This window comes from Sinocyclocheilus grahami, unplaced genomic scaffold (assembly GCF_001515645.1).
Source record: "Sinocyclocheilus grahami isolate Dianchi unplaced genomic scaffold, SAMN03320097.WGS_v1.1 scaffold9.1, whole genome shotgun sequence".
Taxonomy (NCBI): Eukaryota; Metazoa; Chordata; class Actinopteri; order Cypriniformes; family Cyprinidae; genus Sinocyclocheilus; species Sinocyclocheilus grahami.
This window is the reverse complement of record NW_015505188.1, coordinates 292,485-317,885: the sequence shown is the minus strand read 5'-3', so window position 1 is coordinate 317,885 and position 25,401 is coordinate 292,485. Positions and strand designations below refer to the sequence as shown.

The following is a 25,401-nucleotide window of genomic DNA, read 5'->3' as shown; positions in this document are numbered from 1 at the left end:
ATATATATATATGATGTACATTTGTTTTTTTACCTGGGAAATTATTCATTCTGCCATTTAATGAGAATTCATAGACATATAATTACAGTAACCCTCAATTAACACAGAATAATCTTTCACTTCAGGTTTGCCAGAGAAGTGGGTCCAGGACAAGGGGAGATTCTATGTTTTCTCCAATGATACAAAGGACTGGAACAGCAGCAGACAATGCTGTCAGGATCTGGGTGGAGACCTGGTCATCATCAACAGCAGTGAGGAGCAGGTGCAAATAGAGAAATATAATATTATTATATAATATTATTAAGTTATTTGTGGTTTTATTAAAGCTATATTGCTTTTAGTTTTAGTTAGTTTTTTTTCTTACTCCGCAAAGGTACTGTGGCTAGAATTTACACACTGAAGGGAGAACCTTACTCACAAGGCACCAAAAAATCACAGAAACCTATGGGTTGGGTTGGGTTTGTTTTAAACGCAAGGTTGCAAAGGTCTAAAAACTATGCAAACACTTTATCAGCCACATTGCAACACTCAGTTGCCCATTATACCAAACCTTGAGTTGCATTGTACATACTAAATGATTAAAGTCATATTTCTGCCCTGTGCCTTTTCAGGAATTTCTTGCTCAGCAAATAGTCACTTTTAATGCATTGGTGCTACACTGGATCGGTCTGACTGACCGCCAGACTGAGGGAGTATGGCTTTGGGTGGACAACACCCCCCTAAACAACAACGTCTCGTAAGTACCATTTTATTTCAACTTCTGATGTGCTTAGCATTGCCTCTTTGTTAGTTGGCACAAGTTATCTAAGGACCGTATGGATTTTTGATATGGGTTACTGCCCTGACACTTGTTTTGTCCTGTCAGATGGTGGATCTTCCCTCCTGACGATAATGATATGCATGATCCCATGGGTGAAGACTGTGCTGTAATAAGTGGATATCTAAAAGGAGAAAAATGGGGAGATATTTCTTGCTTGAAAATGCAAAGAAGCATCTGTGAGGTTCCGTGTTCTTGATCAGTACTACAGTACCTACAATCTTAAAAATAAAGGTTTCAAAAAGGGGGTTTTCAAAGTGATGTCATAGATAAACTACTGCTGGTCCTCCAAAGAACCTTTCAGTAAACCTTTTTTAAAAGAACCATTTTTAGTGTGAAGAATATTATAATATAATAATCTAAACAACCTTTTTCCACTGTAAAGAACCTTTTGTGGAATGGAAAGTTTTGGATGTCAGGTTCTTTTGATACTTCATGACTTTCAATATCACTATTATATATAATAATTTATTATATCATATATACAATACACTGTAGAATCTGTGTAGCTCTTTATAAAGACTATATTTACATTCTTTATTTTGTAATTATTGTTAGCAGCATTGGCCACTTGTGCATATACAACATGAGGGAACAAATAAAAATACATGAATCAATGCAATCAATCAATGAATACATTGGATACAACATTAAGTGAATGTGTGCTTATAAGGTTATGCTGAATGTATCATATTATTTATACATTCTAAAGCCTCCATCCACCTTATTTTGCATTGTGGAAGTAAGCTTCTGATTCATCAGCTGCTATTATAAATAACTAGAAGAATAGCTAAGTGCAGTAAACGGTATATGCTACAAACCAGTGTGTTAATAATTATGACAATAAATTAAAATAATATCAACATCAAATAGCAACATCAAACATCATAACGAGCGGATGAAAGCTTTATAGACCGCGCTCACTCTAATCTTAAAATCAAGGTGGATAACATTCACATGATGTAGAGGTCCGTCCCCAGCTATGACTCTCAGAGTGGTTGAGACAGTTGAGGAGGTGGATGGTGGGTGCTTGCCAGGGTGGGCAAATGTTCATGATTGGGTGGCCCAGGCACCCTGTGAATCTTGGTCTTATGATTGATACTTACCTGATTTTATAATTTATGTCTTCACCCTCAGACCATCCAAGTTGTAAATGAGTTTGTTTCTTTCATCAGAACAGATTTGGTAATACAATTACAGATATCAAGAACAGTAATTTACATTACGTCATTTACTCATCAATGAATACACTGCAGTGAATGGGTGCCGTCAGAATGAGATGCTAATAAAAGCTGATCAGCTGTTGGATTGTCATTTTGACGACACTCATCCACTGCAGAGGATCCATTAGTGAGCAAGTGATGTGATGCTAAATTTCTCCAAATCCATTCTGATGAAGAAACAAACTAATCTACATCTTGGGTGGCGTGAGGGTGAGCAAATTCTACTATTCCTTTAAGAAGTAGTAGGACTTTTACTACTAATACATGTCCATGTGACACGTCTTTTTGCTGGGAAATCTTTGCTGATTTTGAGAAAGTAACAGCAAGAAGAAGCACATTGTTATTAATACTTAAAAATGAATATTTACAGAACTAAAACATGCCGATTTTATATTTAATACATTATTTTTAAGAAAACAGAGTTATTTGAGGAAGACCTATGTTTATTGTAATAATCATTGATTGATCAATCGATCAGTGGTTTTTATTCCAACTCACACTAACAGGTACCAACAGAGTAAAATAAGAGTGCAAACACATTTCGCTACATTCTGTTTGTTTCCTCATTAAATTAAGAATGACATGATTGACCGAGCAGTCAGAACTAGCAGAAGGCAGTAGTTGTCTATAAAAAAAATATTCTTCATCTCAACATCTGGCTCAATTTACCCTGAAGCATCTGGTTCAACTCGACCTACAATCACCTTTTTGAAAGAAAAAAAAGTCCCGCATACGTACTATAACCCTGAACTAAATAACCGTACTGTGGTATAAGGTGACAAGTAACCTACATATTGTTGAATGTAGATTGTGTTTTAATGGAACGTTTGTCTAAAGGTCTGTGGTTGCTGCTGCCTTATCACCTTCACTTCTATTTGTGTGAAATGTGAACAGCAAGAAGCTCCCCTCCAGTTCAGTAAGAGAGGGACGATAAAGAAAGCCTTGCTTCTTTCCAATAGACTGCATCAGTATTAAATTAGAGTAATATCAGAGTTAAATTAGAGCAACATTTAATCAATTAGGTAAAACCATAAACAGCAAGTGTTCAAGAAGCATTGACCACAGATAAAAATGTATCATTCACTGTTTGAGATGATGCCCCTAACAACTAATAACAAACTGACAGGAAATGATGGCAGGAAATATCACTGCTAAAGTAGTTAAACCCCTTCAGTGAGAATACTTCACCAGATCCTCTTAATTTCTCACATATTTGCAAAAGATGCCTGAAGCTATTTATTCCAACATCATTCCAAGATCCATCTCAAGATCAGCACATAAAGTTGAAAGTAAGTGCTATTTCACAGCTTTTTATTTTTAATTTTTTTTGGTGAATTGTTTCAACATTTTCATTTCAGTTTTTAAATGTTATTTATTTTTTCTTTTAGATAGAAATTGTTTCATTGATCAGAGAGAAGCTATCTGTATGGTGCTTTTTCTCTCTGTTCTCCTCTTCCTGTCTCTGCTGGCTAATGCGCTGTTGGCTCACCTGTGTGAGTATCCTCATGTTTTACATGTACACTTTATGTGGCAGTGTGTATAACACATAATAATAACAATTATTATTATTGAAACAAACTGTATTTTTTTTTCTCACACGCCACTTGATTTAAGTGGCGTGTGATTTAAGATTTTACTTTGAGGGTCAGTCAGAATTTGTGTAAAATTGTTATATAATAATTTCCACATAACATTCACACTAGAATCTTGAAATGGTTTGTGTTTATTCCGCTGTTTGTTCAGATCATCCTGGATTTTTTAAAAATATAATTTTCTGTTAATTTGGTGTCTAAATTGGGGGGAATGTCTCTAATTGGTCTCAACTTTTCATCTCTCATATATTCCAAATCCATTCTGATGAAGAAACAAACTCATCTACATCTTGGGTGGCGTGAGGGTGAGCAAATTCTACTATTCCTTTAAGAAGTAGTAGGACTTTTACTACTAATACATGTCCATGTGACACGTCTTTTTGCTGGGAAATCTTTGCTGATTTTGAGAAAGTAACAGCAAGAAGAAGCACATTGTTATTAATACTTAAAAATGAATATTTACAGAACTAAAACATGCCGATTTTATATTTAATACATTATTTTTAAGAAAACAGAGTTATTTGAGGAAGACCTATGTTTATTGTAATAATCATTGATTGATTGATTGATCAATCGATCAGTGGTTTTTATTCCAACTCACACTAACAGGTACCAACAGAGTAAAATAAGAGTGCAAACACATTTCGCTACATTCTGTTTGTTTCCTCATTAAATTAAGAATGACATGATTGACCGAGAAGTCAGAACTAGCAGAAGGCAGTAGTTGTCTATAAAAAAAAAATTCTTCATCTCAACATCTGGCTCAATTTACCCTGAAGCATCTGGTTCAACTCGACCTACAATCACCTTTTTGAAAGAAAAAAAAGTCCCGCATACGTACTATAACCCTGAACTAAATAACCGTACTGTGGTATAAGGTGACAAGTAACCTACATATTGTTGAATGTAGATTGTGTTTTAATGGAACGTTTGTCTAAAGGTCTGTGGTTGCTGCTGCCTTATCACCTTCACTTCTATTTGTGTGAAATGTGAACAGCAAGAAGCTCCCCTCCAGTTCAGTAAGAGAGGGACGATAAAGAAAGCCTTGCTTCTTTCCAATAGACTGCATCAGTATTAAATTAGAGTAATATCAGAGTTAAATTAGAGCAACATTTAATCAATTAGGTAAAACCATAAACAGCAAGTGTTCAAGAAGCATTGACCACAGATAAAAATGTATCATTCACTGTTTGAGATGATGCCCCTAACAACTAATAACAAACTGACAGGAAATGATGGCAGGAAATATCACTGCTAAAGTAGTTAAACCCCTTCAGTGAGAATACTTCACCAGATCCTCTTCATTTCTCACATATTTGCAAAAGATGCCTGAAGCTATTTATTCCAACATCATTCCAAGATCCATCTCAAGATCAGCACATAAAGTTGAAAGTAAGTGCTATTTCACAGCTTTTTATTTTTAATTTTTTTTGGTGAATTGTTTCAACATTTTCATTTCAGTTTTTAAATGTTATTTATTTTTTCTTTTAGATAGAAATTGTTTCATTGATCAGAGAGAAGCTATCTGTATGGTGCTTTTTCTCTCTGTTCTCCTCTTCCTGTCTCTGCTGGCTAATGCGCTGTTGGCTCACCTGTGTGAGTATCCTCATGTTTTACATGTACACTTTATGTGGCAGTGTGTATAACACATAATAATAACAATTATTATTATTGAAACAAACTGTATTTTTTTTTCTCACACGCCACTTGATTTAAGTGGCGTGTGATTTAAGATTTTACTTTGAGGGTCAGTCAGAATTTGTGTAAAATTGTTATATAATAATTTCCACATAACATTCACACTAGAATCTTGAAATGGTTTGTGTTTATTCCGCTGTTTGTTCAGATCATCCTGGATTTTTTAAAAATATAATTTTCTGTTAATTTGGTGTCTAAATTGGGGGGAATGTCTCTAATTGGTCTCAACTTTTCATCTCTCATATATTTTCATACAATGCATACTACAAATACAAAATGTAAGTTCAAAACAGAAGTCTTTTTAATTTGTATTACAGATTATAGCAATGGCCTAGACTGGTTAATAAGTTGTGAACCAGTAAAGAGCTGTTCAGATCAAGGTAGACAAACTCCTCATCTTCTGCATTTACGTGACAATACAGATAGTAATACTCAATGTTCATTTAGAAGTTCATTTATAATTGTGTTTATTTCTATGCTAGATGTTGACCACAATGCTCAAATCGAACCGTTCTTTCACAAGGATATGGAAAACAGGTCCCAAGCACATCACTGTCCCCAAAAAAGCAAGTCAATTTATTTTTCATGTCAGTATAAAGAAGAGCATATATTAGAAACATTATAAACGAAGTCTCACTGCTCATGTGCCATACAACAGTTTTATACAGCACAGTGACATTAAACATTAAGAAATGTTCATGTAAGATTTCCCAGAGAAGTGGGTCCGGGACAAGGGGAGATTCTATGTTTTCTCCACTGATGTGATGAACTGGAACAGCAGCAGACAACGCTGTCAGGATCTGGGTGGAGACCTGGTCATCATCAACAGCAGTGAGGAGCAGGTTTAGATATATAATATGATTATTAGAAAAATCTCATATGTGCATTGGATATAATAAATGAAGCATATTAACTTAATCTCTATTTCGTAGAAATTTCTAGCAAATGTAATACACGCCATTGGCGCACAAACATTATATTGGATTGGTCTGACTGATAGACACACGGAAGGTGAATGGCTGTGGGTGGACGACACCACGAATCATCTTAAGCAAGTATTCATTTAAATGTCTGTTGATACATGCATCAGAAAATTCAGTTTGGAAGCCATTTAGATAAGTGCCTGTCTAAACATCTCATCAATTATTCATTCACTTGTTTTTAATTTATTCATTTGTTATTTGTCAGTTTCTGGGCACTGCCTCCTGATGATCACAAATCAGCTGACAATCCTCTGGGTGAAGATTGTGTTGTATTGAATGGACGAATGTTTGAGGCAAGGTGGGGAGATGTTTTTTGCTTGAGGGAGGAGAGAAGCATTTGTGAAATTCCATGTTGTTAATGAATATTTTCTTGATAAAATGTCATGTACACATCCATAGGTAGTGAAATGTGCTTTCTGCAAGTCCCCATACAGTAATGTACAATAAAGATTATTAGGGATAGTTCACCCAAAAATGAAGATTCTGTCATTAATTGCTTACTCTCACCTTCGTTCATCTTCGGAACACAAATTAAGATATTTCTGATGAAATCCGAGAGCTTGATAGCCCGTGACATCAGTGGTTCAACCTTAATTTGATCTGTAAATGTATTTCAACATGTATTTCTGATATCAATATAATTTCTGATATCTAAAATGGCCTCTTACTACAATCACATTCACAATATCAGAAATTAACATTGTCACTAGTGACAATCAAATTATTGATATCAAAAATTTAAATGTTATTATCAACTCAATTGTTTATATCAAGAATAGCCATTTGCACTAGCAACAATGCAATTACTGATATCAAAAATCAAGGTTTTTACTAGTAAGAATTGTATTTCTGATTTGTAAAATTAGAATTTCAACTAGAAGAAATCAATTCTTGATATCAACAATTGAACTTGAATGGCAGCCTATGGTTACATTTAACTAGTAGAAATACAATTACAGATATCAAGAATTATGTTTTTACTAGTTGAAATGTAATTGTTGATATCAAGAATTTGTATTACTGCAAGTGATGATGTCACTGTTGATATCAAAAATTCCCATTTTTACTAGTAGAAATTCAATTCCTGATATCAAGAAGTAGCATTTTAACTAGTGAAAATTGAATTGTTGATATCAAGAATTCATATCCTGCTAATTAATTAAAGTCAAAACGACTTGCCATAAATACACATCAGAAAAAAAAAAACTGTCAACAGTACAACATATCTGGAAAATCGGCCAGCATCATAACTAATAATGCTGACAGGAAATGCCATTCGGTTTGCATGAGCGTGTCGGTTTAGTGTTTTTAACCCACAGTGCGACACCTGTTTAGTGTGACACCCACAGATCAGAGCACGTCACCACCTTTCTGCAGCACACTTCTCTATTTGACAATAATGGGCAAACATGACATGTCTGATCATATTTATGACAACACCAACTGGATGAAAAAGGATTCATTTGGAAGTAAGTGCTTGATTCTTTTTCTCCTTGATAATAATTAATTATATTACATATATAGCCTATATATAGGCTCATGTTTTATCAGCTTTTAAATACGACCGTTTCAAACCCACACAAAAAAAATTGGAGAACTGTGTAGGAGGTTTGTTGGTGCAAAGGACACGTGATGCTTTATTCTGATAAATAAAAGTCATTTAGAGTTTGCTTAAGTATTCGTTTTAAACTTATTTTATTTTGTAGCTAGGAAATCTGCCAAAGAGAAGCAACGTAGATCTATCTGTGCCAAGGTTCTTGCTGTTCTCCTCATCCTGTCTCTGCTGGTTAATGGAGTGCTGGCATACTTGTGTGAGTATCCTCGGATTTTACAGGAACCGCCAACCAACTACATACAGTGGTATATTTACACTTCCTTTTACATTTTATGTCTTTTGCAGATGTCACTAAATACAAAAATGTGCTGTTGCATTGCGAGCCAGGAACAAACTGCTCAAATTCAGGTAAATAATTCACATCTATCTGCTCAAATTTTATATGATAATTAACTGAGAGTATCTTTTTTTTCTCAATTCCTCACACCCCTATTCAGACCACGATCAAGGTAGTCCGGGCTGCAAATATGATGAGGACTGGAGGTCAATAAACTACTGCCCAGGTCAAACTATGTTTGGTTTTTCAGTAAAATATCAGTTTTGAGTGCTTGAGTCTGTGCTTTTGTTCATGTTCTTTCTGAGCCTTGCCGTATATCTGTTCTTGTGTTTTTAACAGTGAGTCATACCAAAATATGATCGAAACACATTTATGTATGTAAAGGTGCAGTTGAGCAGGGTTTTTTTTCCAACCTTTAGATGTGTTTCTAGCTAAACCACAAGCCTGAAACGCAGACACACAAATGCGTTTCCTCTTTATAAACATAGAAAACTATCTCTGTAGATTTGCCAGAGCAGTGGTATAAGGGCAACGGCAGATTTTACGTTTTCTCCAGTCACAACCAGACCTGGAGCTCCAGCAGAAAGTATTGTCAGGATCTGGGTGGAGATCTGGTCATTATCAACAGCACAGAGGAGAAGGTGCGTGACTTTGTGTTCTGCATGGTTTTAAAAGAAGCAGAAATGTATGAGAAGTGGGTCCAGGTGTGAAAACCCACAGTGTGTGTTCACAAATACAGTGTTACATGACATATTGTTCTTATAATAGATATTTTCGTTAATAAAACCATGCGCAAATCATTTTTGTAAGAAAGATTTCAAATTATAAATAGCATTATAAATAAAACCAATGTTTTAAAAAGAGGAGCAAACATGAGAGAAGTGGGTCCAGATGTGAAAACCCACAGTGTGCGTTCACAAATACAACACTTAAGCAAGTGTAATAATCACATCACATTTTGTTCTTATAATAGATATTTTTCGATAAGCTATACATAAAGACTTTAATATTAAATATTTCACCGATCATTATGAATTAAAACATGTTTTTAAAAGAGGAACAAATGTGAGAGAAATGGGTCCAGGTGTGAAAACCCACAGTGTGTTTTCACAAATAAAACGTGTAAAAGTGTAAAATAGTCACAGTACATATTGTTCTTATAATAAGCTTTTTTATTGATAAAGAGCCATTTTATAATAAAGATTTATTTGAATATTATGAATGAATACAGAAGAGAATAAATGCAATCTATGGTGTTTGTGATGCAGGAATTTCTTGCTCAGAGACTGTGTGCTGCTGGTGAATCTGATCTCTACTGGGCTGGGAACAAGGATGAGAATCTGAATCCCAAAGACAACTGTGCTGTTCTTAAAGGAAATACACAAGAAAACATTTACTGCTTAAGAGAAGAGAAGAGCATTTGTGAGATCCCATGCCTTCAATAAACCTATAGTATAGATTACTTATTTTTTACAGTTGACTTTTTGTTTTATTTCACTCATTTAAATATAAGAGGTTGCTACATTTTATATAATTTCTTGTTTACTTGTTTTCGCATTTCCATACTATGCCATGTTTGATATGGGAATCTACCAATATATCATACTTTTCATAGTTTTTCATATTATCATAGTTTAAAAAAGTGTTTAGAACTATGAAGTTCTAATGACAATGTGTAACACACACACATATACACACATACATAAATGTATAGTGTACAATTGTTTTTGTTTTGTTTGTTTGTTAATGCATTTTGTAGATAAAAGATCTAGCATAGGAATGAGAGCCGTCAGCTATGGCATCTAAAAGTGCGTTTGGACACTTTACCATGTATGAATGTCTTTGCAGCACCGTTTGTGAACAGTAAGGTTCATGAAACCATATATTAGCACTAGGAAGTCAAGTGAATAATTACAATTTTATTATAATTAACCACATGTAAAGCCTATCTCATTACAATAAGTTCCTTCAACAACCTGTCTTTTTTTTATCATGCTGTTACATAGGCCTATCTGTGCACAGCTAATAAACTTGTTAACAATAAATCATTGCCAAAGGATTTTGTAGTCAATACAAACTATTAAAAAACAACAACTTAGCAAAATAAAAGGCATGTTAAGTATCACAAAATGTTTGAAAATATACCCAAAACCACTAAAAACCAGCTGACTGGAAATTTTGCAGATGCTGTTATTTGGTCAATGTGGTTAAATGAACCCCCCAGAAACATGTCTTTCTTCATGAGTGTTTTGTCACAAGACTCGAGTGCTTCAGAATAATTAACCACATGTAAAGCCTATCTCATTACAATAAGTTCCTTCAACAACCTGTCTTTTTTTATCATGCTGTTACATAGGCCTATCTGTGCACAGCTAATAAACTTGTTAACAATAAATCATTGCCAAAGGATTTTGTAGTCAATACAAACTATTAAAAAACAACAACTTAGCAAAATAAAAGGCATGTTAAGTATCACAAAATGTTTGAAAATATACCCAAAACCACTAAAAACCAGCTGACTGGAAATTTTGCAGATGCTGTTATTTGGTCAATGTGGTTAAATGAACCCCCCAGAAACATGTCTTTCTTCATGAGTGTTTTGTCACAAGACTCGAGTGCTTCAGTTCTCTCTTATCACTGCTATATAACAATATCTCTTCAGACAAAAGATGGCTGAAAATGTTTATTTCAACTATTTGTCAGACCCCAAACTGACATCGGCGGATAAAGATGAGAGTAAGTGTGTTTTTCTTGTCCATACTAACTGACTTTTATAGAATATTGACTTGACTTATCATCTTCCCCAAAGATGCTCACAGCATTAAAACACTTTAATCAAGTTGTCAATGTTTAATGTTTTGATTTTCCTTCCTTTCTCCTGCATTCGTACTGCATTTCAGTACCTCTAATTCTCCTTTGTCAATTATTTGTTATGCAGCCACATTAAGGTTCGAACTAAAACTGTTTACTTGTGCTTTCTCAATTTAGAAGTAATATGAAATATAATTCTGAATATAATATATATTGTTATATACATATTACATATATTATTTGTGTAATAGTGCTTATATTTGCTTACGCAGGGCACTGTTATGAACCAATGCTGAGGAAATTCTCTGTTCTCCTTTTCCTGTCTCTGTTGGCGAATGGAGTGTTGGCATACCTGTGTGAGTATCTTATGTTTTCTTATTTTATTTTATTTTTTTAATGCTATTTTATTATATGCTGTTTGATTAGTGACCTACAATTTTGCATCATAACGTTCCATTTATTTCCAGGTTTAAACAAGGTTTTAAAACCGTATTTTTCTAAAGGGGTCTTAGACATTTGGACCCATTGTACATATGTATTAAATATCAGCATTTGCATATTTGATTTTTTTCACTACACCGTAATACTTTACAGATCACACCAAAAATGCAAATCAGTATTGTGAACCAAGAAGAAACTGCTTAAATTCAGGTAAATAATCATTTCTCCTCATCCAAAGCTGTACTCGTTACCGTGATAGTCTTACCAATTTTGCTCTTTCCACAGGCTTGCCTTTAGATTCTCAACCAATAATGAAAATAAATTCCATGATTATTAAAAACCACAGTCTACCAAACTACTGTTCAGGTACAGTAAAGCCATATCATATGATTATGTGTTCATAAATAAGAAAAGCATTTACAGGAGCGGGCAGAGCGTGACAGCTCAACTATAGTTCAGTTACACACTGTGTTTTCTCTGTTTCATTGTATACTTGTCATTTGTATATTTCTTAAATCAGAATTGGATTAGTAACACCATTTATGAAATAAAGCTGAAGTACACTAGATTAAATACAGTTATGCACTTCTTTTGTAGATATTTCATTTCTTCTCGCCTATCTGGTTTCAAATTTCAGCTTAACCGCATAGTAAGATTTTTTTTTTGTTGAGTGCACTTCCTGTACATCTTTATTAAGCTAAACTGTCTATGCAGATTTACAAGAGAAGTGGATCAGAGCACAGGGCAGATTCTATGTTTTCTCCACTGATGTTATGGACTGGAACAGCAGCAGACAGCGCTGTCAGGATCTGGGTGGAGACCTGGTCATCATCAACAATAAAGACGAACAGGTACAAATTAGGAGCAGTGTGACGATGACAGAGATAAAGAGACACTCATAGTCTACAGTTTAAAAGTAGTACATTTTGGGTTTCATTATGCTAGACAAAGACAAAAACACTTTTTTCTGTGTTGTAGGAATTTCTTTCTAAAAGAGTAAATGGTATCAGTGACTATCACTGGATTGGCCTGACCGACAGCAAGACGGAGGGCATGTGGCTTTGGGTGGACAACAACCCCTTAAACAATAACCTCTCGCAAGTATCATTTTAAAACCCTCTCAGGACATTATTACAATTCTTCTTCAAATCTGTAAGAATAAGTGACAAATAACAAACCACTGACACTTTTTTTTTTTTTTACAGTTGTTTTCCATAAATTTGTTCTTGACCTCATGTCTGTAATTAATCATTATTATAGATGGGAGTCTCCCCCAGATGACTGGAAGAGTGAAAATCCTTTGCATGGTGAAGACTGTGTTATCTTAAAGGGAGAAAAATGGGGGGACGTTTCTTGTTTGAGGAAACAGAAGAGGATCTGTGAGATTCCATGCTCTCCACCTCAGTGACAGAGATCTAAAAGAAGTAATTAGATCACTTTTATTGCTTGTATTTAGATTGTATTTAGTTTTCTTTAAACTTTAAACCTGTTGTCATTTCCATCGAATGTGTTGTGAGTTGTAATAGGCTATCATTAGTGATCATGTATCATGCATATGTTATATTTGTAAATGAAGCCATACATTTACACCTTGTGTACTGTATACAACAAGATTGTTGCATCCCATTCTGTTTTATATACTATCTTTTTCTTAATTCTATTCCAAACATGTTTTCTTAAAAAGCCAAAATGATGACATTTGTTGGCAAAATCAAGAAAAAAAAGAGTCATTTGCAGACAACATGCCAAAATTAAGAATTCATACAATAAGCTTCAGACATACTCTGAGGAAGGCTGGGTTTTTTTATTTATTTATACAAATTTAAAGCTTCAAATAATAGCAATCAGAAATGCTGACACTCTGAGGAAGGCTGGAGGCCAAAGGCTTTTGTTTATCTTTTTCTTTTTTTACTTTTTATTTTAACAATTTTAGTACTAATGTGACCAGCCAAAATAAGAATAAGGCTTTGTAACCCATTGTACTAGAAGTGCCTTATACATATATATATATATATATATATATATATATATATATATATATATATATATGTATATATATTTAGAGAATGAACTAACTCACTAGGCCTACAAGAGCAAAGCTCTTTTTTGTATAAAGCATTTCCATATGAAAAGAAGAAACAGACAACATGCAATGTAATGGTCTATATAAATGATTTATTTTAACTGGTTCATTGCAGAGGTCTTACAAAAGCATAAACCCGTTTAGACGCTATTTCACAATGAACACGAAAGCAGGTACATTTTAGTAGTGGTAAAATCTACAATTATATCAAACATACATTTTTATATTTTTTTATTTAAAACATCTCAGTATCGTCGTTGTCGTCAGAGGAGGAGTCAGTCAGCACTAAACACATATTATATTGGGCAGTGATGTGATGAAGTGTTTACAGTCTGATTGTATAAAGCATTTCCATATGAAAAGAAGAAACAGACAACATGCAATGTAATGGTCTATATAAATGATTTATTTTAACTGGTTCATTGCAGAGGTCTTACAAAAGCATAAACCCGTTTAGACGCTATTTCACAATGAACACGAAAGCAGGTACATTTTAGTAGTGGTCAAATCTACAATTATATCAAACATACATTTTTATATTTTTTTATTTAAAACATCTCAGTATCGTCGTTGTCGTCAGAGGAGGAGTCAGTCAGCACTAAACACATATTATATTGGGCAGTGATGTGATGAAGTGTTTACAGTCTGACAGTAGGCTACTTGTCAGCACATGACAACACTTTGCACCTCACAACATGTGGATCGCTGTCCTCGTAATTTCCTTGGCTTTAGTGGCCATTCTCTTGAACCCTCTGGTATTGTTCATTCGGGGGTCACACTTGTGTTGTTCACCTGAAAAGTAACTTTTTTCAGTAAAATCAATCTAGGCTAATATATTTTGTTCAATAATATTTTTTTCTTTTGTATTTTGAGATAATTTCATAATCAATATTTATGCAATAATTATGATCTGTTTTTTCCCCATTGAAAATAATAAAATAATTGTTCTAATATTTTTTATATTATTTTTCAATTATGGCAGTATTTCATGTTAAAATAGAGACAATGACTTTCAAAATCCAATTTTTGAAGGCAAATTAGTGCCATCTGGTGGGAGTAAAAGAAGAAAAACGTCCGCAATTCCATGGTTTAGCCACTAGACTAGCTCTATATAAAAGACTTGTACATTCTCTAGCTGTTTTTAGACATAAATACTTATTTTTTATTTTAGATTTTTGTAAAGGTTTAGTTTTTGTTGTTGTTGTTTGAAATGTCAGTTTTTGCATTACTTTTAGGACAGTCAAACCTGAACACAGAGAAAGACATTTTGTTACACATAACATCAAAATTCAACAAAAATGAACAGGAATGCTTTATCAAATGTTAATCAATCTGATTTAAACCTCATATTTGGGTTTTCTGGCTCAATTTTGTTATTATTGAACATTTAAATGTTATTGCCCAGGAAAAAAGATACAGCTCACAACCTGGCATATACTAGGCTACTGTACCAAATTTGGGGTCAGTGAGATTTTTTAAAGATAAATTGTACTTTTATTGAGCAAGGATGTATTAAATTGATCAAAAGTGACAGTGAATACATTTATAATGTCACAAAAGATTTCTATTTCAAATACATGCAAAACCCTGCTTTAAACTTTAAACCTGTTGTCATTTCCAGTGAATGAGTTGTAATAGGCTATCCTAGTGGTCATGTAAATGAAGCTATAAATAAAACAAGGTTACTTGCCATAGGCCTACTTGTCTTGAAATAAATTATTTAAACATTCCCCAGACATTTGCACACAAATTATTAGCAAACTAAGAACTGACAGGCTAAGTTTCAGAAAACAGCCATCAGAATTGCTATTGTTGAATTGTTGCTTCATTTATTTGTTTGGTCCATTGCAGTAGACTTAATGAGACGAAAGTACAAATCCGATTAGACGTTATTTCACACAGAACGATAAAGTAGTTCAATTTTAGTAGTTGTAATATCTAACGTTAATATTATAATATCAAACACACATTTGTATACATTTTCTTCTTTAAAACTGCCCTTCTCTCCGCACACAATACGTCATTTAAAAAAAAACCTTGCGATTGGTCAGCATCGAATTCGGAGGAGGAGTCAACACTAAACACCTATTACATTGAGCAGTGCTGTGAGGAAGTGTTTTGTTTTACTGTATGACAGTACTTGTCAGCACATTACAACACTTTGTACCTGACAACATGTGGATCGCTGTCGTCGTAATTTCCTTGGCTTTAGTGGCCATTATGTTTAAATATGTGTTGGGAACTCCTGGACCGAGTCCTTTTGCTATCGACAGGCGCGAGCCGCTGAAGCCCATGGTGCTCGACCGAAAGCTGAAGAATAAAGTCCTGAAACAAGGTCAGTTAAAAATATGACCCTGCGCATTATTGTTGAGATTGTTGTCTAGGCAATATAAATAAGGTAAACCCTTTTTTTCTTCCAGTAAATGCTTTGGTTTTCATGAAACACATAGTCTCACTCCACATTTGTTTCCACATCCAGGTTTTCTGGCCAGTAAGGTCCCTCAGGACTTGGATGCAATAGTGGTTGGCAGTGGGATTGGTGGACTGGCAATTGCTGTCCTGTTGGCTAAAGTGGGTAAGAAGGTTCTGGTTCTGGAGCAACATGACCGGGCTGGAGGATGCTGTCACACCTTCACAGAGCAAGGCTTTGAGTTTGATGTTGGTGAGAAGGACTTTGTACCTCAGCAATGGATCAACCTGATAAAACAGTATTTATCTGCCTAAAACCTTGTCGTGTCTTGCTTTGGCAAAGATAAGCACATTTATTGAGTCTTATTAAAACAATGAATGTGCTATATCACATGTATAGATCAGTTTGTGGTGATATGAATGTCTTTCCCCTAACTCAGGGATCCACTATATTGGGGAACTACTGGATCACAAGCCATTGCGCTGTTTGATTGACCAGTTGACCAATGGGCAGCTGCAGTGGGAGCCGCTGGATAACCCTTTTGACAACGTGGTCCTGGGTCCACCAGAAAACCGGCGCATATACCCCATCTACAGTGGAAAAAAACGCTACATTGATGAACTGAAGAAGTGCTTCCCAGGGGAGGAAAAGGCCATTGATGAATATGTGAGACTTTCCAAGGTGAGAAACGAGGATAGTGTTTAGTAGTTGGAGTTGTCTGTCGGGTGTCAATGCACATGCTGGTCATATGGGCCAATTATTAAAATATATATACTACCATTCAGAAGTTTGGGGTCTGTAAGATTTTTAATATCTCTTATGCTCACTTGTAATATTACAAATGTGTTTATTGTTAAAATTATTACTTTCTTAAAAAAAGTCTTACTGACCCCAATCTTTTGAATAGTAGTGTAGTTTTAGTCATTCAGTGCTCTAAAAATCTAGGGGATTTTGATGCATTTAGGAGTTAAAAGATACAATTTCTTGTATGTAGCTGTTTGCATGACCTTTCCCCTACAATCATAGCCACAGACAGGCACGCATCCAAGAGCATTGTGACATGTCTCTAAAGGGGGAATAAGGGCACTGCTTGCTTGCACATACGCTTACATCACCTTCATTAACTATTTCTGCTGTACTTTTATGATTATGGCACAGTTCAGTTATGTAGTATAGGTATTGCATTTCATTAGTTACAAAGACTAGACTTGGAATTTGGTTAGACCTGAAATCCACTTTTGTAGAACACATGTCAAAGATCTTCATGGAGACATGGAGTAAAACACAAAACTTAACACTGATTTTTAATGCTCCTGTCAGAAAGTTGCAAATGGCGTATGGTTCATGGTCCTGCTGAAGCTCCTCCCGACTCCTCTTGCAAAGTTCCTGGTGCACACGGGCCTGGCCAATCGCCTCTCTTCCTTCTTCCGCTATGCATCCCGCAGCCTGACGGATGTGGTGAATGAGCTGACGCAGAATAAGGACCTGAGAGCTGTGATGTGCTACATTTTTGGGACCTACGGTGAGATGATCCAGCTCTCTGACCTGACTGAAAATTTGTGGTTTCATGTGTTCCCTCTGTATTTCTAATCATAAACCATACAGTAACTCGCAGCTACTGACCTTCTTCAGGTAAAATGCCGAAAGAAGCCAGCTTTTCCATGCACAGTTTGCTTTTGTGCCATTATTTGAATGGTGCCTGGTACCCGAAAGGCGGTGCGAGTGAGATCGCCTACCACATGATCCCCATCATTGAGAAGGCAGGAGGTGCAGTGCTTGTTAGAGCACCTGTCAACCGCATACTCCTCAATGACGCTAAAGAGGCTATTGGTAACACTTAAAACATCTTCCCACTCAACATTTTACACTTGGTACCGTTTAGAAGAGACTTCAACACAATTTTGTTGGCACTGATGCAGGTGTGAGTGTTCTGAAGGGGCAGGAGGAGGTGCATGTTCACGCTCCCATAGTGATTTCAGATGCTGGAATCTTCAATACCTACGAACATCTCCTGCCCAAAGATGTGCAGACTATGCCTGGTAAGAGAGAGCCTATGTTTATTCTGCTTTTTAGGAAAAAGATTCTCATAAAGCTACTCAATGTATTTCATATTGTTGTTTGTGTTTGTTATTACAGTTTGTCTTTAACATTTTCAAAAATTGTATTTATGTGAAAGATCCATCAATATTAGAATCGCAGTTCAACAAATGAAAAATTATATAATTTATTTTCAATTAATACATCTTTAAAATAAATTCTAATTATATAATTAAGTTGTCATTGTTATTGAGGTTTTGTAGCTGGTGCTCAGGGAGAACATGGGGCTGCTGCTAGAGCCATGTTTTCATTCTGGTATCCTGTCAAGAGTAGGTTTTACTAAATGAAATTAGAGAATCTATTTGCAGCAGTCAGTATTTATTAGACAAAACAAAAACAAAACAAACTGGTACTGTAGGCACAGGAGAAACACACAGGAAATCTAACATTAGAGTAGTAAATTTTATGTTATTATTGCAAAAGAGATAATGATTTTTATCAATTAATAAATGTATTAATTCTTTGTTTAACAAATTTTAAACATATACTTTATTTTTGTGAAAGATTAATCAATGTTATCATTGCAGTACAACAACAACAAAACATAATTGTTAGCAATGCTGACATTGCTGGATCTTTTATATAAAGCATAGGTTTGAAATTCTAATACTGTGATATCAGTGAAATTGAAACCTCTTTGCTGTGATGTTTGTGCTCTTATTAATGTGAGCATACTGTTTGGTGTTTTTGTGATGGTACTGTGCAGCGATCCAGAAACAGTTGAGTATGGTGCAGCATGGAGATGGTGGTCTCAGTATTTTCATTGGTGTGGATGGGACAAAAGAGGAGTTGGGCCTAAAAGCAGACAATTATTTTATCTTCCCTGAGAACAATTTGGATGAGCTGTGAGTGGGAACCTATTTTCCTAAATAGTATGCAAGTGCTTGTTCATTTCTAAATCACTGTCCATCAGCACTGCTCTCATTTTGTAATCATGTCTGCTGTTCTTCCAGACTGGAGGGTTACATGAAAGGAAACAGGGAAGAATCTTCTAAAAATGTCCCTATGATTTTTGTGGCCTCACCCTCTGCCAAAGACCCAACCTGGCCAGAAAGAAAACCAGGTAGAGAGAAAATAAGAAGATGAACTGATGTCTTGTTCACATCTGGAGTTAAGGTTTTTGCCATCAGATTGCAAGTGGACAAAGCTGTAAATGTAGTCCAGAGTGTTCTGAGCTTGTCTACATTTGACAACAGGAACGTACAAATGTGATGTGGTTGAATCAGTTTTTAAAAGCTCTCCACTAAAATAACTGACACTGTGTGATTCTGTTTGATGCATCATGTTCGCATTTAAATTAAAATCAAAATATGCTTCATCTACAGGCAAATCCACTGTGACTGTTGTTAGCTTTGCTAACTATGCATGGTTTGAAGAGTGGAAAGATGACAAAGTGAAGAACAGAAGCATAGATTATAAGGAGCTGAAGGAGGCGTTCATCAGTAAAATATTAGAGGCAGTGACTGAGATATTTCCTAAGATCAAGGACAGGGTATGAACTCTCTAAACAGGGTCTAAATCGGCTCACATCTTGTATTATACAATCTTTTTGTGTTTTTTTTTCTATGTCTTTCTCTGTCTGTAGATTGAATATGTGGATGCAGGCACCCCAATCACAAATCAGCATTACATTGGTGCTCCTAAAGGGGAGATCTACGGTGCTGATCATGGTATTCCTCGCTTCAGTGTTGAACTAAATGCCACCATCAGACCACAGACACCCATTAAAAACCTCTTCCTCACGGGTGAGTTTGACTTAATGTATGCAAATTCATATGTATGCCATCCAAAAGTAGGTTTTGAGATACGTTCCATGCCTTACATTGTTTGTATTTGTTTTAGCTGATGGTACCTAATGTTTAGAAGAATGAATGGGCAAAGTGCTCTGGTTTATCCCCTTTCTCTTTCAAATCTGTACTTTGCTTACAGGTCAGGATGTAATGTTGTGTGGATTTGCTGGAGCGCTGACAGGAGCGGTGACGTGTGGTTCTGTCATCCTGAACCGGAATCTTCACTTGGATGCCATTGGTCTCGCCAAGAGAGTCAAGAATGGCAACAATAAGAAGAAAGAATAAGCATGAATAACATGTAATGTTCATAATCATTCTCAGAGATATCAGATATGGCTCTGGAGAAGAACAAATGGAGGAAATGTGTGATTATTAACAAATTAACCACTGCACTGCCTGACAATAATGCACCACTGTATTTGTACCTAATCATTTAAAAATGATTTGAATGGCAAAGTGTTTACCAAGTGCCTTACTGGTTTAAAACTCAACTATACAGTAATTCCAAATCTAGTTTTTAATGGACATAAAAGGAAATAAATCCGATTCAGTTGATTAATTTAAATTGTTTTATTGTAACCTGTAATGCAGAGTTTTCCCATTAACCTTCTTTTTGAATGGTTTGTGTGAAAAGCAGAAGACATGCTTGCTTGGCACTATGTATTGTAAGTGTCTTGTAACTATGAACTAAAATATTAGTTGCACTTACATTTGATTAATTATTGTGGATATAGGCCTGTGGGTCTGTATAAAGGGTTTAAATGAATCGTTCTCAAATAATATATTTGAGATGTTGTCTGATGATTTCATGTGCACATTTGTGTTTTTTGCTGCCTTTTTAAGTTGCAGTGAAATGTCAGACCGGTATAAATATACCTATAAATGTGCTTATTAATATACAATGGATGCTTGTGCATACTGAATAAATATGTTAATTTCAACAACAAATCACTGTGTGGAATGTATCTGGTTTTAATTCAAGGGGGCAGTGTGGCTGAAAGTTAAGTCTCAAAATGGCAGATAGTATATTTAATAAATGTCTATTTTCTTCATTTGTTTTCTACCCGGCTGAAAAAATGATAATCTTAAACAAGCCTGAATTAAATGTGTATATATATATATATATTGCATTTTTATATATGTCTAAGGTCAATGCATGGTACTGGTAGTAATATATGCAGGGTTTAAAAAAATATTTTATACAATATATGATTTATTTTTGCTGTGCATAGATGTACATGTCGTTTCACATGAGAATATATTTTCTTGAATAGTTCACATGAGATGGGGGATATCCAGAAAAAATCCTCAGCTGTTCATTGGTTGATTTTGCAGATACAAATCTCACACCCCTGCATGTTGTGAGGTTTTATTAAAATCATGGCAAACAACGCGTATGATCCGTGTCATTGATCTAAATTAGTAGACAATAATTTTCCTGCTCAAGGTTTTGGATGACAGTGACAGAAAAGGTATGTTAAATCACTTGCAGTTTTATATCTTCGAAAGAGCGTATATCTTAGCCATATGAACAAGTTCCGCAACGTGCACGCTTACCGCGGTATTAATTTAGATAAATTGTTAATAAACACCATTTTATCGCGAGATCCATGTGTTATGGATAAATCTAGTCACCGATGATGACATCTTAATTTGAGTTTCTTGACGCTAAGTGGAAAATTCAAATATTATACAGGTTCCAATGAATTAACCAAGTCAGATTAAATTCATTTTAATACCAGTAAACCAAACTTTTTTTTTTTTTTTAAGTTTACAAACAAATTTAATGTCAACAGGATGTCCTCCTTTATTTTTTTTAAACAAAACAACACGCATACATTCATAAATATTTGTTATATTTATGTAATTATATTAATTTTTTATTTTATTTTACAGTTAATTTAAACCATACAGTGCAACTATATATGTATAGGGAAAACGACAGGGAGTTAAAAGCGTTTTACAAAGCTTTGTCCGATTTTCTTAATCTTTTTATTCAGCACCCATTGCCTTTTGTCTCTTTCAGTAACACGGTCTGACAGATTGATCTGATCTAAACATGGATGACAGCTGTTGGGAGAGCTCAGATTATGAAATCTTGGCAGAAATCGGCCAGGGCGCCTACGGGAAAGTGTACAAAGCCAGAGAGAGGCGCGGGCAGCAGCGCTTCATAGCAGTGAAGAGACTCAACATCCCAGAGGAGCCGGAGTCTGGCATCCCTCAGTTCGTGATAAGAGAAGTGGCTCTTCTGCGAAAAATAGAGCACTTCAACCACCCAAACATAGTCAAGTGAGTGTGGAAACGGTCAAAAATGCCACATACAAGCAATAATGAATTTTCAGTTGGAGTAATATGGCATTTCTCCTTAGGTTGCTGAATGTATCAGCTGGATGGCAAAACCAGAAGTTTGACCTGACCTTGGCGTTTGAGTATATTGATCAGGATCTGACTGCATTTCTCAGCAGAGCATCAGAAAAAGGCCTGACCAGGGACAAAATCAAGGTATTAACCTTGCTTCTCTTATTTGGCAGTGACTTAAGTCATAGTCTTTCATATTCAGTTGAATAAATTGGTAATAGGGAAAACCAGGGTTAATTTTCACAGTCTTACTCTTGTAAAGGTGTCTTTTTGAAAAGCAATTTCTGTATAGACATACCTGAAAGTCTTGTTAGACTACGCTGCCACCATTATAGCCCTGTCAAGGTGTGTGGAGGCAGGCAGGATGACGAGGATTCAGATAAGGATATTTAATGTAGAGACAACAAGGCCGGGCCGGGCCGGGCCGGGACGGGACGGGACGGGACGACACACGCACACGCCAGAGATAGGAACAGATATAGTGCAGATAACAAGGGGCAGACAGGTGAGCACAATGAGGTGATTAACTAATGATTATACGGGCTAAACCAACACCAGGGGAAGAAACCACAACAAACAGTCCACAGGGGTGTTACAAGCCCAGGAAAGAAGATACAGTTCTTTGAATGTACATACACCTTTGGTGACAACATGCCCCAATGCGGTAGCATATTGTCACACGTATGGATAAATTAAAGACTAGAGCATAGATTTGTCTGTTTTAGGGAAAACCAGGGTTAATTTTCACAGTTTTACTCTTGTAAAGGTGTCTTTTTGAAAAGCAATTTCTGTATAGACATACCTGAAAGTCTTTGCTACAAAAAAAAGGCATTGTACGCTGCCACCATTATAGCCCTGTCAAGGTGTGTGGAGGCAGGCAGGATGACGAGGATTCAGATAAGGATATTTAATGTAGAGACAACAAGGCCGGGCCGGAACGGGACGGGACGGGACGGGACGACACACGCACACGCCAGAGATAGGAACAGATATAGTGCAGATAACAAGGGGCAGACAGGTGAGCACAATGAGGTGATTAACTAATGATTATACGGGCTAAACCAACACCAGGGGAAGAAACCACAACAAACAGTCCACAGGGGTGTTACAAGCCCAGGAAAGAAGATACAGTTCTTTGAATGTACATACACCTTTGGTGACAACATGCCCCAATGCGGTAGCATATTGTCACACGTATGGATAAATTAAAGACTAGAGCATAGATTTGTCTGTTTTTTCCTCTCTTTTTATATAGGATGTGATGCGTCAGCTGCTCAGTGGACTTGACTTCCTCCACACTAACACCGTCATTCACCGGGATCTAAAGCCAGACAATGTGCTTGTGAGCAGTCGAGGGGAGGTCAAGATTGCAGACTTTGGTTTAGCCAGGATATATACATACCATATCGCCCTCACCCCATGTGTATGGAGCTCAGATTCACATTCACAGAAATATGTGTGGTGGTAGTGAGCTCCTACATGTGATGTATTTGTATTTGTGTGTGTGTAGGTTGTGACTCTGTGGTACAGGGCTCCAGAGGTCCTGCTGCAGTCCAGTTACATGTCTTCTGTGGATATGTGGAGTGCTGGGTGCATCTTTGCAGAGCTCTTTCTGTTAAGGTGAGAGCATGACAGAGTTCAGAGAGACATTTTATAAAAAACATTTTCAAGGACATTATTATTAGTGGTGACAGTAAAGACATTTAAATACTGTTACAACAGATTTCTATTTCAAATAAATGCTGTTCTTTTGAACTTCTATTCTTCAAAGAATCCTGAAAAGCTTATGACAGTTTCCACAAAAATATTAAGCAGCACATCTATTTTCCACATCATTCATTCATTCATCTTTCTCTCTCACCTTTTCTGCAGGCCTTTGTTTCGTGGATTCACAGAGATCCAGCAGCTGCAAAAGATCTTTGAGTGAGTCAAAATACTTATGCATTTCCAAATCCAAGTTAAAATGTATTGCAACCAAGAAGTACAGCTTTTGTGGTCTTGCATGTTCGCTCTCTCTCAGGGTCATTGGATTGCCGAGTGAGGAGGACTGGCCCATAGAAAGCCCTGTCTGCTACAGCCCTGCCTGGGCTGAGAAAAAGCCTACAAAACAGCTACTGCCCAGTCTCGCCCATGAGGAGAATGACCTGCTGTCTGTAAGTGTTACTCATTTATTGCTATTAGGATAGAGATTTTAGTGACTGGTACTCAAAATACACATATAAATAACTTTTCTTTCCTCGCAGCAATTTTTGGCTTTCAATCCAGCTTATCGCATCTCTGCCTGTAGAGCTTTGGCCCACCCTTTCCTGGCAGACTGCAACAGTGAAGATGAATGACAGATGAGTGAAGAGGGCGGGGTCACATGATTAGAGAGGCTCCTCCCACTCAATCAGGGGTGCACCGACAATTATTCTGTTAGATTGATTTTTTTTTTTATAATGGAGTAAAGTGCAACACCTTAACCTGTAGATCACGATTTTTTTTCTAATGAAAATGAGGTGCAAACATTTTTGGTGAAAATTGAGCATTTTACTGGTACTGCTAAAAAGAAACAAATGCCCTTGAAATATCCAGCTGTTTTTGGAGCTCTCGATCCTTTATATACCATCACCATGTTCATGTGTTTACAATGGTGAAGAATGAGAATTTGTCTTTTTCATGTGCGACAACTCTCTAATAATGACATTTTTGTGTATGTTGCAGCACAATTGGTTGTCTAACAGGTAAGTTTAATGTTTCCAGTTAGTTTCAGCGTGCTACCTTAGAGTTGCTTTTGAAAGTTGACTTTTAGTGATGTTTTGTGTTTGTTTTGGCATCAATTGGAAGTGTTTGCTTATTTTTAATCACATGCAGTGTTTTAAGTTCTGAGCAAATTGTTTGAAGTTTTTATGTTTTCTGTTCCTGATGAATTTGCGGTAAACACAAACTAGAGCCAACAGTGCCTGTTTGTTATTAAATGGGGTGAGATTGATATTTAAGCATAGTTATGACATTATGACCTTTCAAATGAATACAGTAAATTACATTTGTAATTGAATGCACATTTAACTATTTTCTTCATACTGGCACTTCAGTAATAAAACTGCAATTTCAACATTGTTTACCAACTTTCTTCTTGATCCCCAGTTAAGAATTTCCGTTCAATTAATCTAATGCAATTAGTAAAGAAGATGACCACAGTATCTTGCTGATGACAGTTAAGGAAG

At 35.8% G+C, this 25,401-nt stretch overlaps 5 protein-coding genes and 1 long non-coding RNA gene across 7 annotated transcripts; 5 read left to right on the top strand and 1 right to left on the bottom strand.

Annotated features, from left to right (window-relative positions):
- Positions 1-4,957: 4,957 nt before the first annotated feature.
- On the top strand, positions 4,958-6,672 carry LOC107592375 (C-type lectin domain family 4 member E). The gene is made up of 7 exons (XM_016281876.1): positions 4,958-5,024; positions 5,124-5,228; positions 5,648-5,710; positions 5,813-5,896; positions 6,036-6,172; positions 6,263-6,381; positions 6,519-6,672. The coding sequence occupies exons 1-7, from the start codon at positions 4,958-4,960 to the stop codon at positions 6,670-6,672; spliced, it is 729 nt and encodes a 242-aa protein (XP_016137362.1).
- Positions 6,673-7,712: 1,040 nt separating this feature from the next.
- On the top strand, positions 7,713-9,650 carry LOC107592364 (C-type lectin domain family 4 member E). Its single transcript, XM_016281868.1, has 6 exons — positions 7,713-7,782; positions 8,020-8,124; positions 8,214-8,276; positions 8,366-8,431; positions 8,710-8,846; positions 9,474-9,650. The coding sequence occupies exons 1-6, from the start codon at positions 7,713-7,715 to the stop codon at positions 9,648-9,650; spliced, it is 618 nt and encodes a 205-aa protein (XP_016137354.1).
- Positions 9,651-10,688: 1,038 nt separating this feature from the next.
- On the top strand, positions 10,689-13,042 carry LOC107592690 (C-type lectin domain family 4 member E-like). Its single transcript, XM_016282237.1, has 7 exons — positions 10,689-10,941; positions 11,289-11,372; positions 11,611-11,667; positions 11,743-11,823; positions 12,172-12,308; positions 12,436-12,554; positions 12,718-13,042. The coding sequence occupies exons 1-7, from the start codon at positions 10,875-10,877 to the stop codon at positions 12,863-12,865; spliced, it is 693 nt and encodes a 230-aa protein (XP_016137723.1). The 5' UTR covers positions 10,689-10,874; the 3' UTR covers positions 12,866-13,042.
- Positions 13,043-15,607: 2,565 nt separating this feature from the next.
- On the top strand, positions 15,608-20,900 carry retsat.2 (retinol saturase, tandem duplicate 2). The gene is made up of 11 exons (XM_016280634.1): positions 15,608-15,875; positions 16,020-16,202; positions 16,390-16,631; positions 17,271-17,472; positions 17,583-17,780; positions 17,870-17,989; positions 18,754-18,892; positions 19,001-19,110; positions 19,373-19,539; positions 19,633-19,792; positions 19,977-20,900. The coding sequence occupies exons 1-11, from the start codon at positions 15,671-15,673 to the stop codon at positions 20,120-20,122; spliced, it is 1,872 nt and encodes a 623-aa protein (XP_016136120.1). The 5' UTR covers positions 15,608-15,670; the 3' UTR covers positions 20,123-20,900.
- Positions 20,901-21,222: 322 nt separating this feature from the next.
- Positions 21,223-25,187, top strand: LOC107591488 (cyclin-dependent kinase 6-like). Of its 2 annotated transcripts, none has more exons than XM_016280646.1 (8): positions 21,223-21,309; positions 21,864-22,126; positions 22,207-22,339; positions 23,451-23,618; positions 23,706-23,815; positions 24,068-24,118; positions 24,216-24,348; positions 24,439-25,187. In XM_016280646.1, exons 2-8 carry the CDS (start codon positions 21,897-21,899, stop codon positions 24,529-24,531), a joined length of 918 nt encoding a protein of 305 aa, XP_016136132.1. In that variant the 5' UTR covers positions 21,223-21,309; positions 21,864-21,896; the 3' UTR covers positions 24,532-25,187. The 2 variants fall into 2 exon arrangements, with proteins under 2 accessions (XP_016136132.1, XP_016136140.1); XM_016280654.1 differs by having other exon boundaries at positions 24,216-24,344; positions 24,439-24,538.
- LOC107591504 (uncharacterized) lies at positions 23,393-24,130 on the bottom strand. The gene is made up of 3 exons (XR_001609880.1): positions 24,057-24,130; positions 23,598-23,807; positions 23,393-23,516 (listed from the first exon to the last, which is right to left on the bottom strand). It is a non-coding gene; the product is annotated as an uncharacterized lncRNA (long non-coding RNA).
- Positions 25,188-25,401: the final 214 nt, after the last annotated feature.